Source organism: Chlamydotis macqueenii, chromosome 3, assembly GCF_036417535.1.
Source record: "Chlamydotis macqueenii isolate bChlMac1 chromosome 3, bChlMac1.mat, whole genome shotgun sequence".
Taxonomy (NCBI): Eukaryota; Metazoa; Chordata; class Aves; order Otidiformes; family Otididae; genus Chlamydotis; species Chlamydotis macqueenii.
In genome coordinates, this window is record NC_141558.1 from 76678985 (window position 1) to 76693801 (window position 14817).

The 14817-nt window shown below is 36.5% G+C and overlaps 1 protein-coding gene across 1 annotated transcript in view; it reads right to left on the reverse strand.

Annotated features, from left to right (window-relative positions):
- Positions 1 to 499: 499 nt before the first annotated feature.
- The window catches only part of CENPF (centromere protein F), a 42862-nt gene continuing 28544 nt past the window's right edge, over positions 500 to 14817 (reverse strand). The window contains exons 12-19 of the mRNA XM_086745225.1: positions 11372 to 13642; positions 10661 to 10813; positions 9437 to 9613; positions 8618 to 8779; positions 6604 to 6790; positions 5432 to 5905; positions 3252 to 3439; positions 500 to 709 (exon numbers count right to left, since the gene is read on the reverse strand). Of these exons, the coding sequence (XP_086601351.1) occupies positions 500 to 709; positions 3252 to 3439; positions 5432 to 5905; positions 6604 to 6790; positions 8618 to 8779; positions 9437 to 9613; positions 10661 to 10813; positions 11372 to 13642 (3822 nt within the window). The remainder of the gene's footprint in view (positions 710 to 3251; positions 3440 to 5431; positions 5906 to 6603; positions 6791 to 8617; positions 8780 to 9436; positions 9614 to 10660; positions 10814 to 11371; positions 13643 to 14817) is intronic.

Genomic DNA, 14817 nt, shown 5'->3' on the forward strand with positions numbered 1-14817 from the left:
GCGCACTGGACCTATGTACTGGATGAATCTCATATCTGGTTTTGTATTTGCTTTTGCACTTACAAATGAATTTGCTGCTTTATTTTGAATCATCCATAGTGTCTGCCTCATTTTTCCCAGAACGTAATTTTTTTCAGAGATACTTAAGTGAGTTTAATTTCCATTTGTAAGTTGACCTTTGGTACACAGAGAAATGGCAACAATGAACTACATGGCAACATGTAGTCCACTTCTTCCACAGTTTAATTTTTTTAACAGATTTATGAAGAATTATTTACAGGGAATTCTACAGATGATCAATTACATCTATTCCTTCACTATCATTCCACAAGTTTGGCTATTGTTATTAGTAAATATTCAAGAACAAGCTCTGCAGAACCTATATATTGTTAATCATTGGATAAGAGAAAATAGTGCCCTCCATATAGTTCTGACATTTATTTCACAAACTGGTTTTTGATCGTCAGTTATTCTGAGTTGTGATTAAGTCCACGTAGATTTACTGCACATTACAATTTTCTTTTTGTTCATCTTGCTCAGATAGTCCTTGTTCATTTAGAGAATTTTTGGCTTTGTGCATCATACAACTCTCCTTAGTATTACCAGAGACAGTTTTTGTGGATTGCTCATACGGGCAAAGTGGTGACCTTGAAACAGATTTCACTGGTGGAAAAGCTGATACTCTTTTGGACTGCTGTTCATCGTTTACCTGTAACACAAACAAAAATGTCCTGTTTTACTGGTAATGGAAAACCATATTAGCTTTCTGCAGTAGGTCAAAAGATTCACTGCAAAAGAACAAATAGTGGGAATTTGCAAAAAACATATACATACATAATGAAAACAGAAAAAAAAATATTTTTAAGACATTTATCACTTTGAATATACAATACAGTGAGACTTGATATAAGTCGTTTTGGTGTGGTGTAAGACGGAATATTTGCTACACGGCTGGCAAGCTATTTGCTAGGAGCAGAAAAAAAGCTGATTCAGGAAGAGACAGTATTCTTAATCAGTTTAATAAGGTACCAGGTATTGTGTACAGAGATCTCTATTTCGTTTTTCCTGTACATATTCTGCAAACGTAAAACACAGTTGTCACTTTTTTGCTGACATCTGGACAGAAACCACTGCTTTTACATTTTAACTGATATGCAGTCAAAGCACTCAATTTAAATTCTACATTAAATTCACATAGGAAAGTGAATAAATTTGCATATGAAAATGACAGGGCACATTTTAAACACCTTGAGAAATTTGAAACAGTTTGAAATTGGGTGTCTGAAATGAACTACATATAAGCACCTGTCAAAGAAAAGGAAACAAGGCTTATTTCACTTTTAAAGTAAGACACACCATTTACTGTATTAATACAAAACATGAAACAACACATTTTGATGGTTTCAACAAACAAGGAAATTATATTATGAGGAATTCCTCCAGAAATTTCCAGATGTACATCATCTTGAAATAAAACAAACGCATATATCCAGCAACATCCAAGAGAGAAGGGCACAAATTCCTGGAACTGACAACTTCTGCATATTTACACCTGGGGAAAAAACAGCCCTGAAATCTTAATTTTGCCTATATAGTTGAAGGTAAGGAGTAGCCTTTCCTTGGACCTAGACAATACAAGCTTAGACAAAGAGGAGGATTGTTTGGGAAATCCCTGCCTCAGTTAAATTAAAAACAATTTATTGCTGTCCCTTCCAACCCTAACCATTCTATGATTACTAGTTATTTGCTGTAACCTGGTCAGCAAGAGCCTATAACAAGCTTATACCATGCTGGCAGGTGACTAATACACAACTTTCTGCAGCCGAGGTCTCCTTTCTTTTTTGCACTACTTAGTTTCTTTACAAGCAACACTCTCCATTTGTTTCTAAAGTTACAGGAAAACATACATAAATGAGTGTAAATAAAATTTATTGGCATCACTTAATGAAACAGTTATGAAACACAGACCTCCAGGCAATGCCTGTAAGAAGAAAATTTTGGCAAGTAGGGTAATTATCCCTTGAAACAACATATACAAATTCAGTGGATTCAATCGCTCTTCAAAATACAGATTTCTTATTGCTATAGCGCAAAATGAATTGTGGCTCTGATCTGACTCCTCTTTCCCAATGGTGCTTTCTGGCCTCAAAACCTATACAACCACTAAACTATGTGGCTCTTGACTTTACTTGCTTTTGGTGTCTTGCCAATATACTTTATGTGCTAACACAAAATAGCTGCATTTTAAAAAACAAAAAGCCCAACAAAACTGTACTCTTGCTTTATGGCTTCACATTTGGCTGTGTGGCAGACTCCACTGATGGCCAAGAGAATTCTTTTGTGTAACCTGGCAAACTGGAAGAATTTTTATCTACTGGCATACTTCTACGTGGCCTTTATGTAAAGAAGTATCAATATATAATTATTCTCAAATTCTTATTGCTCAGCCTGGGACAGCATGGTTTGAAAATTTGGAGATTTCAGACAGGAGATTTCAGGTTTATTCCTATGCTAAAGCTGGAACACTTTATCTGCAAAGCATTTGCATCAGCTTAGAAGGAGCACCTTATTCTGATGTACTGTGAAACATTCAGCAGTGTATCACTTACTGAAAACACTTGCAAAGTTAATGTAAACTTCAGTTACTAAACTTTTTTTAGTAAAAATCTGCTTTCAAAACCTAACTCTGTAGTATTGATTTGTTTTGATAATCTTAAAATCTGGTAGGCACTAACATTAAAGTCCACTTTCTTTAGCATCTAAATGTTCCCTATTTACATGTTTAACAGCCTCTCAAATATCTATAGTTATTTTATAGCATCTCAAAACTATTCTTGGAATTCCAAATGTTAGCAGAAAACTTTAAGCCTCAACTTAAGACTCTCAGAGGTTAATTCCTTTGCTGTTTACTTTTTTCTGAAACACAAGAAACAGCAGTATAAGGAATAACTGCTCTTTAATATCCATTATAAGTAATAGAAAATATACCTGTATTTAATTTACATTTCTCAGTGGGTTTCCCTATGAAGTCACAAACTACATCACAGGAACAATTTGCAGATTGCTAGCACGGTCAAGACCTCTGCCATGTTTTAGAGATTCAGTATTTATGATCTTATCTTCACTGTATTGCTGAGAAATGTAAAGAATGATGATGTGTCCTCAACCTTACTTGGCAAGATGAATGCATTTAGTGAATGCAATAGTTCTCCCCATAGCTTTCATAGCCAGATCATTTTTTCTAAACTTACCTTTTGTGGTCTGCTGCCACCAGCTGTCGAATAGGAGTGCTCACAAAGACTATCTGATACACATTTTTGTACATCTTGTGTAGGCATTTTCTCACTTGGGGAAGCCATATGGGGATTGGTTCTTAGATTTAGGGTTGTTCTACGTAAAATGTAAGGGCTAACATTTCCCGTTGGAATATCAGCAAACCCTGAAAAATAAACAACTTCTATTAAAAACAGCTAAATAAGTTACACTTTTTCAAACAGACCTCCTCTTTTTTTTCACAATGGGGGTAAAAATAGCTGATTAAAATAAATAATCTGTTCTATTGAAAAAAATGAATCAAAAAGATTGCTGAATAGATCTTGTGTATTCCAAAATTCCTATGCAAGCCCTGAAAACTGTAGACAAGGTACAACAGCAATTCTATAGCAAAGTTTTTCAAACAAATGTTTGGAGTTTTTCTTTACAGATACATTATTATCTAGAGAATAATTTCAGTCTGAAAACATGTACTGATTCTACTAGAACTCAATCAGAACATAATACCATGATATGATATCATTGATTTTTCAGATTTTTCTCTACATAGAACTATGGTGTTACAGATTGTCTGTTAGCTCTCTATTTAGCCTAGGAGTCAAACATTAACTGGCACATATGTCTTCAGGACAGGTGTATTTCCAGAAAAATAATAATGTTGGTAAGAAAATGAAATGCAAATAACGTGTAGACTTAGAAATCCTGACTTCTGGGAGCAATCACTGAAGTTGAGCTGATTCAGTATCCCTACGGCTTGTCCTTTAATAATTGCAATTGCATTTATTATAAAGAGGTACTCAATAGGCAGTTCAACATACAATATATTTTTCAAGCTCTGATTTGTGCAATCTTCTCAGTTACTTTCTGTCACAGTGAACCCTTATATGGGATATCAGACTACATAATTTCATTGCATTCATAGCAGAATGAAACCAAACTCTCATGAAGATGTTACTATATTACTGCTGTGAGCAAGACAGTTTTGACTCAGGGAATTTTAATCAATTTAATGTATTGCCAACTAACACACTTTTAATTACTGATTCTGGTATTGAAAGAAATAAAAGCACATATATAAGCAAACACTTGGGGAAAACACCTCAGCTTCTCTCCACACATCTCTCCTCCCCAGTTTCTGGTCTCAAATTGCCTCACCATACGCTACACTCAATCCCTTTAGTGAGGTGATTGGGAGCACAGGAGATGGGGTCAGATTCTGCTCCTTGTTTTTAACTCGACTGCTCAAGCTTGGAGGGGTTCTACCTCCTCCTCAGTCTCCTCTTAGTCCCCCTTGGACCACCTCCCATCTCCTGCCCCTGTTCAGGCCACCACCACACCATGCCCTGCTCACTATGATACTTTGCTTCAGCATTATTCCTCTCCCTCCAGTCCTGGCATTGTTTTTGCCTCATCTCAGTATTTATCTCCCTTTCTTACTCACATTTTCACAGAGACACAACAAACACCTTTGACTGGGTCTGTTTCAGCACACAGTTTTTTTCTTTGGACCCAGCTGAACCCAACCATGTCCAGCATGGGGCAGCCATGACCTCCTCCCTCAGAGACCCCTGCAGCCCACAATGCCAATCACTTGCCAGTCAGATCCCTCATAGTTATTAACCACCTCTTTTACCTTGTAAGGAGTAATCCTGAAGGAACTGTGGGGCTATGGAGGGAACAAACATGACTCCACCATAGGACAGTACTCTAGCACTTCCATCTTGCGGCCTTTAAGATTAGATTCACTCCACATCTATTATCCTGTAAGTTTCAGTGAATGGTTCAAGTAATGTGTTTAAATGACTCCAGCAAGCATTCTGTCAGCAAAACTTGGTTGCTGTTACATGTCATATACTTAGCCTGTAATGCATGCATCACGAGGAACTACAAAGTTGTGACTGCCAGGACTATTTAACTCTTAGCAGAACGGCAGTTACTAAACAACATAAATGCTGGTCTAACACCACAGCTCCACAGACACTAACTTGGCACTAACTGGCACATCTCTTCTTGACTACTTTCACCTTCCATCATCACAAAAAATGTTTGCATAGTCACCTACTCACTCAGAGTAAAACTAATTCAGTGAAACAAAAGAGAAAAAAAGCCACACCTGCTATGCTCAGAGAAGTTTGCCTTTATAAAACACTATAAATACCTTTTTTCACTACTTCTGGAAGCCCATCTGGCTCTCCGTCTGTGTTCTCTTGACCCAGTAGATTTTGACATATATCATCTTTCCTTTTTCTTTTGGAGGAAGTCTCTGGCACAGGGGATCTTGGTTCTTCATCTTTTCCGTTGTCTTCATATCTCTGCCTTTTACTTGAAAGCTTAGTAGCATCTTCATCTGACCTCATCTCTTTGACAGACTGATTGCTCACTGTTAATGAGTTATTCGAATTCAGCAAAGGAGTGCTGACAGCATCACTTGTTTGCTGTTTCAGTTGAGCACTCAACAAACTGACTTGCGTTTTTAGCATCTCATTTGCTTCCTCTAGTTTATAATATTTAACAATTAGAGAGCAATATTTATCCAAGTTCTCATTTGCTTCTCTGGTTTTCACTTCTATAGATTCCTGTAATTCTTCCAGTTTTAACTGAATTTCTTCTGTAATGGCATTCTCATCAGCACCTTTCAAAGCAAAATATCATTATTCATATAACTGACATAAAGAAAGATGCATATATAAGAACTTGTCATTCAATGGTCACACATCTTTTAATCGTACATGTTCTACAACTGTGCAACTATGAAAAAATAAGTGACGGTATATAACAAAATCAGTAATTTGTTAGACATAATCATGTATTTGCTAAATAGATAACAAACATGTAAAATTTGAAAAGAGTCCTTAACCAGTACAGAGGTAAACATTTTCCTTTTTGTAACTTCCAAATACTCGAGTTTGTACTCCTAGCTTTCTTTAAGTATCATTTACAATACAGGCATCTCATGAGATGAGTCGAAATATAAAGAACAAAGCACAAGAATCAGAGGTGAAAGTGTGTTGGAAAATTATAAAAGAACTTGTACACAAACTTTAGTTATTAAGAAAAACACTCCCCTTATTCCTTAAGTCACTTTTAACCAAAAAAGAGTAACATTTAAAATATATATTCATAATACAGTTACCTCTGATACTTTGAGAGAAAGAAGATTAAATAGATTTTGAAAATGTTTTGGTTTTGCACTTGTGCTTTTTTATACTACTTAAGAATCATGCTCTGTATTAGAGCTGCATATGCAAATAAAGATTTTAGGGAAAAAGAAAGTTTTACAAACTAATACACTGCTAAGAAAGCATTAAGATTGAATCTAGATTTAGTTACCTTCTTTCTTATACTTTGACATAGTTAGATTTTTCTTCTTTAATAGTTCATCACATTCAGCTAGGTGTTTCTGCAACATTTCCTTTTCCTGTTCCATCTGCTTACAGGATTTCATCCACAGCTGGACATTACTGTGGGCAGATTCGTTTTCCTTCTTCAGTTGAATGATAATGTTAGTATTATCAGCCTACAAAATACGGAATGCAGTTATGTCACCAGAAACATAATTCTTCCATTTAAACATACAATGCCAAATGGAAGCTCAATTGTTATGCACTATTAGCTGTAGAGCATTGTTGTAAGGCATGCTTGTTTGCTTGTTTCTGTACAACCTCATTACAGCAGCTCCTTTACTGCAGGAAACATGAAAGTCCTCTTACGAGATGGATACGTACAGGCAATCAACTTGTCAGGAAACTGAATTCAAATACTAATAAGGGAGACTTATTCTTTTCAGATATACCAACAACTTATGAATGTTCAGATTACTGATGTCAAGACTAGCATCCTACCTATAAGAAAGCTGTATGAACACTGAGACAGTAGTCCTTTCCCCACCTGTTATCACTTAATTGATGTGGCATAAGACAGTGCTGCTTTCCAGGTAACAAATACCAAACCAATACTGTAAATCTTAAAGTGCTCTCTCCTAGTCTTAGTGTCCTCTATTCTTTTCATCCCTAATGCATCGTATTACCACAGAGGCAAAATAACCCAGGCCTGCTTTGCACTCTAAATTCCAGCTCAAAAATACTATTCTGAGTTGCAGCAGATCATTCCTTTCCACCCACTTCCACTCTCCTGGGCTGATCCCTGCTCGTCTGGTCTGGTACGAACCTGTGTGCAAATATCACACAGTGAGCACAGCTGGAAGCCTTGTATGCTACGTTTACAGTACCGTGGGTACTCTTTTCTGTCACTGGCACCTACCCTAGAGTACTGTATCACTGGACTGCTAGTATTAAACAAATTAACACCATAGTGGAGGGCCCTATGGAATAAAGAACTGTTGAGCAAGATTAATGTATTGCAATTGAGTGTTTACTTGCAAGTAAGTTGAATTGACTATGCTTCTTCAAGGGTGCATTTAGAGAGATACTCATTCCCAAAGTGGGAGTACAGAACTGGAGCCAGCTATCAACCACAGGCAGAAGCAGGACAAAAAACTACAAAAAGCTAGATGAGAAAAATGCAGGGGAAATTAATATAGAAATTCAGTTACATGGACAGCTAAACTTCACCTGTGCTACAAGAAAGCAAACTAAGCACATCTGGAACTGTTCCCAGCTTTCAGTTGATCACAGTATGTGGAGCTTATATTCTATCATCATTGAGAACAGTTCTGCCGTTTAGAGAATTACACTAGTTAACAACTGTAATGAGAATTCTATACAAAATTGAACTGATCAGCTCTCAAGAATCAACAGCAATGTATCAAGACTAATGCTTAAGACAGAACATGGTATCTTTCATCATCAAAGTAATTCACAAACAGAAAATAGAGGCACTGCAAAGTCTCTTTGAGTGTATTCTAACCATGCTATAACCCAGTTGCAATGTTCAGTGTAGACAATAGACTACTGTGTTTAGTATCACATAAACCAATTCTAGGTGATCTCAGTCATAGAATCATAGAATCATAGAATGGGTAGGGTTGGAAGGGACCTTCAAAGGTCATCTAGTCCAAACCCCCTGCAAGGAGCAGGGACATCTCCAACCAGATCAGGTTGCTCAGAGCCTCATCCAACCTGGCCTTGAACGTTTCCAGGGATGAGGCATCAACCACCTCTCTGGGCAACCTGTTCCAGTGTCATGGCATATGTAACAGAATTGTTCTACTGTAGATAAATAGTAACAATGTTTCCCTCATGCTCTATATTCTCATTAGCGAAACAAAGGTTGTATCAAAGTCAAGCCAAAGCTTTGGAGCACTGGTTGCAAATCCTACATTTATTTTACTACACAGTGCCTTAGGTCTCATGTAATTGTCAGTGCTTACATACTTTTTTCTTACCTTGGTTTTTAGGAGTTCTCCTAAGGTTTGATTAGCTTCTTTAAGGGAATTATTTAGTTCTTCTTTATTTGACTTCAAATGCTCAATTTCCAATTTTTGTGAGCTGATAAAGTGCTCCAGCGAATTAATCTTATTTTGACAGGCCTCAATTTCTACTTCATTCTACAGAAAGAAAATGTGCCTAATTACTATGATACTAAAAAGGACATTGAGCTGTATTTTAAAGATGTACTTAAGAACATATCACAGCCCACAGCAATTCCACAGCAAATTTGCCTGTGATGTTTTGAGGAGTTTAAAACTGAACGATCAATTTGTCTCAAGTATACATTTTGAACACCAGAATCTTACCTCTAAGAAGTCTGCCATTAGAAAGCCCTTATATTTTACTGTAGACATATAGATAGAAATTTCTGCGGAAAAGATGACGGCTCTTTGCACACAGCATGGCTGACAGGCATTTCCAACAAATTTGCCCTTATATCCTAAAGTGGTTAATCTTTCTTCCCCATTTGTACCAAAACAACCATTTCCTGGACTAAAACATACTGTTGCCTTCCCTTTGTCAAATACATAGTCCTAGATAAATTTATATATATACTTAACACTTCCTGAGTTCTGAGGCAAATTCACCTTTCACTGATTGCTGGAAAAAAAAATTAATTTAACACTTACTGAGTTTCAAGGTAAGTATATATAGAGTTAGGAAATACTGCTAGCAAAGATTATTTCTTTTGCAACAGGATCGGCAAAGTGTTGTAAAATACATAGAATTTAACTAAAAACTCACAGCACCATTATTCCCATTTTCTGATTTACCTTTTGGTTTGCTTCTGTCAGAGCATCCTGATGCTCTTTCTTTGCTTGAAGTAGTCTGTCTTTGTATTCTGATATTTCTCTTTTCATTGCACTTTGTTTTTCTTGTAGTTCTTTCTGGACCATCTCCAAACTCTCAGTCAATTCCTTTTTCTCTAACATAGTTAGATGCAGCTGAATCTGCAATAATAGCACATTCTCTGGTATTTAGAATTTTCTCAATGGAGAAACAGTTGACCCATTAAATTATTTGACTTTACATCTGAAACACCTTTGAATTTCCAAAAACAACTTGGTAAGAAAAAAGTATTTAACAGCGGCTAAACACACGGTAATCAAGGAATGGAATATCTGAACACAAAAGGCACAATAGGAGGCAAAGGAGGGTCTTCTAAAAAGAAACATTACGATCCGAGGGGTGCACCAAGTGTAAGTTTGCCAACACTTAAATCAAGCAGCACTGCCAAATTCAAAGCTTAACCTGTCCAAACATTGTTTCCTCAGAGAGTGACTTGAGAGGATAAGGGTCACTTTCCTCCCTTTCTTTAATCTTTTGATCCAGTTTTATAGCTGTACTTTCTGGATTTCCATACAGGATTTCTGAAAGCTGCAGAAATCTCTTTTCTTTTCCCACTCAAAATCCTCAATGCCACAACAGAATACAGCCTCTAGTTATAAAATTTTGTGAATGACTTTAGTAGGTCAGAAGACCACTTAAGCTGGTTTAAACACATAATATTGTTCACAAATAAGCCCTACAGTCATCTAGATAGTAAAACAGCCTCCAAGAATTAAATATGCACAAATTAAAAATAAAGACTCTAAAACTGTTTCTTCTTTGACTTTGTCCTGAAAGTACTTTAACACTACTGAAACACTGAAAGTAGTTTAGTTTTAAAACAGACTTGAGAAATGTTACATTTTTATCTAACATCCTCAGTGTGATGACTGAATGCCTGTAGTATACACAATTTCTTGGCATTGAAAGATTTCTAGATATCCATCTGTGGCCTTTACGCCAAGAAAATACAGTTTTGATAGAAGGAAGGGGGGGGAAACTATTAACTAATCATTGTACCTCAGAAGAGAACATGAAATTTTTAAAAATTTGGAAGCAAGAACCTCTGATATGGTACATCAGCACAGCTCCCTTGACCAACCTCCACACATTTACTGTATTTGAGGATCTGGCCTTGAACAAAGAAAACTACACATGGAGTAACTAACTTTGTTATTTTCTGAATGTTCTTGAATAAGTTGCATTTCTTCAGCAAGCTTGTTTCTTTCTGTGGTAAATTCTTCCTGTAATTTGGAAATCTTCTGTTCAGTATCACTTAGCTTGACTTGCAGCTCTGTACAACTTTCAGTCAGTTCATTTACCTGAAATTACATTTTCCGGAATTATGTTAAATACACGTGTCATGACCTCCAAAGTATTTTCTTACATGCAACAAGTAGATTTTAAGACGGGTTATTTTATTCCCATGGCTGGTCCAACTCCACGCAAAAGTCACAATAGGTTAATGCTGTTTTCACATGGCACGTGTCCAATTGTTGCTTTACTTCCTTTTAAGGTCCCAAAGTACTTATTTTTGATATAAAAATTCACCCACCCAATAATAATTTGTCTTTCCTCTTTTTCTTCTACAGGAAAGAAGAAACTATCCTGAATTATTCGATTACTTAAACTTCTTTGCCTACTTTCAAGAAACCTTCCAATTCATCCTACACAAAACAATGTTGTGCTTTCCAGCTCTGTAACTTGAATGCAAACTCATGATTGCATTGAAAATATAATTTTTAAAATAGGATGCTTACTGTGAAAGTCTGAGGCTAAAATTATTTTTAAATATAATTTATTAAGAAAGCGGTAAGCCCAGAGGACACACTATCCTCACTCCTAAAAAGGGAACTCTACCCTACCAGAAATGGTATTACCTTTTTACATAAAGTGCTCTTTTCACAAAGTGTAGATTCCAGTTCTTTCTCAAGGTCCTTATAAGACACTTTTAGAACATGCAGGATATCTGGAAAGGTTTCATTATTAGAAAAATGTTGCTCCTTCAGCTTCAACTCAGCAACCAAATCCTGCAGCTTTTCTTTCTCCTGGTGCCAACATTCATGCTCATGTTGCATGTGTGTCAGCTGTAAAGACAGCTCTGTTTCTTTCACCTGAACCTTTTCATCCAGTTTTTGTTTACAATCCAGCAATTCTTGAACAAGTACTTCCTTAATTTGATCCAATTTGATATTTTCATTTTTTATTTGCTGACATTCCTGTAATAGTATTGTTTTATCTTGCTCAAGATGAGCCACTTGATTAATCAAGACTTGCTCTTTTGCTCTAGCATCTGCTTCCTCCTTACGAGAAAACTCCAATTTCTCACTTATATCTTTGAGCTCAGATTTCAGCAATATCACAGAATTTTCAAACTCATCCTTGATTTGCATCTTTTCTTCCTCCTTTTGTTCTAATAGTTTTGCTGTAGTCAGATTTGAAGACTCTAGTTCAAGGATTCGTTCTTGCTTTTCTTTTAAATCTTTAGCCAGACACTCTTTTTGTGAGGTGAGGACACCAATTTGTAAATTAAAACATTTCAGTTCTTCAGTCATCTCTTCTATCTCCATCGTTAATGCCTCCGCCTCTGCTTTAGCAGTCTCCAACTGAACAATTGAATCTTCTAGATTTTTCTCTGACATCTCCAGTTCTCTTTCCAGCCTCTCTATTTTATCCAGAAAAGAGTCAGCTTTCCGTTCACTCTCTTTCAGCTTTTCAGCAATGTGGTGGTTTTTTTTCTCATCAGATTCAATTTTTACTTTCAGCTTCTCAATTCCATATCGCATTTGGTCTACTTCTTTCTGCACTGAGCTAAGTCTAGCAGCAAGTTCACTTTTTTCCATTAACAAGCCTTGCAAAGATCTAGAAAGCTCTGAATTTTCTATTTCTAAGGAACTTAACTTATTCTGCATCATTTCCAACTCTCTTACAAGCAGCATTTTCTCCTTGTTCAAATCTGCTACTTTGTTTTGGAGTTTTTCTTTTTCTAAGGTGAATGACACGTCCTCCTTTTCCAAACTTTGCAACTTCTGCAGAAGATGCTCTTTTTCATTTGATAATTGATTTACATCAGATTTTGCAGCCTCAAGCAGATTTGTTTGTGTCCTTACTTCACCCTCTAACGTTCTAATGAATTCAGTAGAATCCACCTTAGTTGACTCTAGATCTTTTAATTTCTCTTGTAGCTTCTGATACTTCTGATGTAGGTCTTTTTTATTTTCAGACAAAACACTCAGTTCTTGGCCAATATGATTTCTCTCAGCTGTGACTGAAAGAAAATGCTCTTGAATACTAGCAATAGTTTTCAGGTTAACTTCCCTCTCCCATTCTAATTGCTGACATTTTGCCTGAAGCATTTCAACATCATTCTCTATGAACAAGGCATGGTCCTCAAAACTAACTTGCTCAGATTTGGGTCTCTGTTCATTTTCATTTGCAAGAAATCGTTTGTTACAATCTCTCTTGGTCATTTCTACATCATCCAATGTGTCTGCTGCATCTGACAATCTAACTTTATAGATCTCCAGCTCAGACTTTACTTTCTCAGGTTCTTTTTCTAATGGCACTACTCCAAGAGATAATTGCTGGTTATTGACAGAGACCGATTCCAGTTTTTCCTTTATGTTACACTTTTCTTCCTTAAAAACTACAGTAGCTTCCTTCAGTTCCGCAAAAACTGAGCTCTTTGTAGTTAGTTGTGCATTCTGAAAGTTCAGCTCTGAGTTTAATTGCTCAACTTTCATTAGTAAATCAACTTGTTTATGGCTTTCTTCTGTCTCATAGATCAGCTTCAAATTTTCAGCAGTTTGTTGTTTTGCCTCCTCCTCAAGTGTTTCAGTGGCTATTTCATTTTCAAATAAATCCCCTGCACTCAAAAACATACTACTATTGGAGAATGACAATGCACTGGCATGGTCTGAAGGGTTGGTTATTTTTCCTGACATATTTCTACTCTTGTGTTCTCCAGAAATCTTCTCAGTATGATCTTCCATTAATCTTGCCTCAGCAGTCTTGGTTACATTTTCACACACAGAGGTATCTCCTACTGCCATTTTCTCAACAGGGATTAGTTCAGGTTTATTGCTTTTCAGTGCTGGGTTTTCAATAGCCACTCCCAACGGATAAGGACTATTGTTTTCTTGTTCAGTGTTCTGCAAGGGTTAAGAATCAATTCATTAAAAAAATATAGAAAAAGAATATATATAAGAAAGAAATAAGATGAGTTTTAAAAGTTTTCTTAAACTAGTAAAGCTTCTCCTCTTATGCAAAATAAATAGATAGCATCCTTCTCTACTTCAGAATATGCTTTCTGATGGAAAGGATTGACACTTGTTTATACACACAGGCATTTTTGGTCAAAAGGTTTTAAAGATACCCAGGGAGAAATTTCAGCCAAATTTACTGAAAGACTAAATGTAAAGATATCACATGCCTCCATATTTTGGGAAAATAGGTGTCTCTGTGACAAAGTGAAAAATTACTAGTATCAGTAATGGGGGTAAGGTTTACCGCTCACCTTCTATTAGACAGCAGAGAATCTTCAAGGAACCCAAGTCCAAATCCTCACAATCCCTGTTCCAAATTACCACTGTCTGTCAGAGCTGGGCTTACATTTGGCACCATCTGATGCTCTCAATAAGAATGTGTAACTTCAAAACTTGAGGACTCTAAAACAGAACTGGCTCTGAAGGTAGCACTTGAATGATCTATATTGACTATTTCATCTTAATAAAGCTCCAGCTCTGTATGGAAAGGAATAGTATTTCTTTCTTCAAGTGTCTAAGTTTCAGTGTGGATGCTCTATGTGAATTACAAGCAACACATGAAAGTGTAAGATTTTCTTCTCTGCAAGGTACAGTTGCTCAGTGTTGCACAGCTGGTCAAAATGTAGAGCTTCAAGATGCTCTGACTGTGAGAGTAGCATTAAAAAACTTTTGAGTCTATTTTGACTGGGCACTTGAGGCCACTTGCACAGGACTTAATGGTCAAAACTGGAATTCTCACAAATACACTGTATGCAAGAATTAAACTGATTTTCCTCCATTCTGAGTGAAGTTTTGATTCTACCACTCCCTACAAGGAGCAGCAAAATCTACTTCACTGGTTGCACACCATCTACAGTGAGGAAAAAAGACAGAGCTAACTCCTAGATTTCTTGTTCCCTTAGGTATTTTGAAGGAATTCAGGTTGAAATTAAAACTAACTGTTGTGCTACCCATTCATTCTTTTCTGCTGTTGACAGTACTGAAAGGAATTAGAGGTGCGGAAGCAGTCCTAGTTTGCTTGCCTCATGAAGGGACATGGGAAGCGTGTGCATCTTTAACCG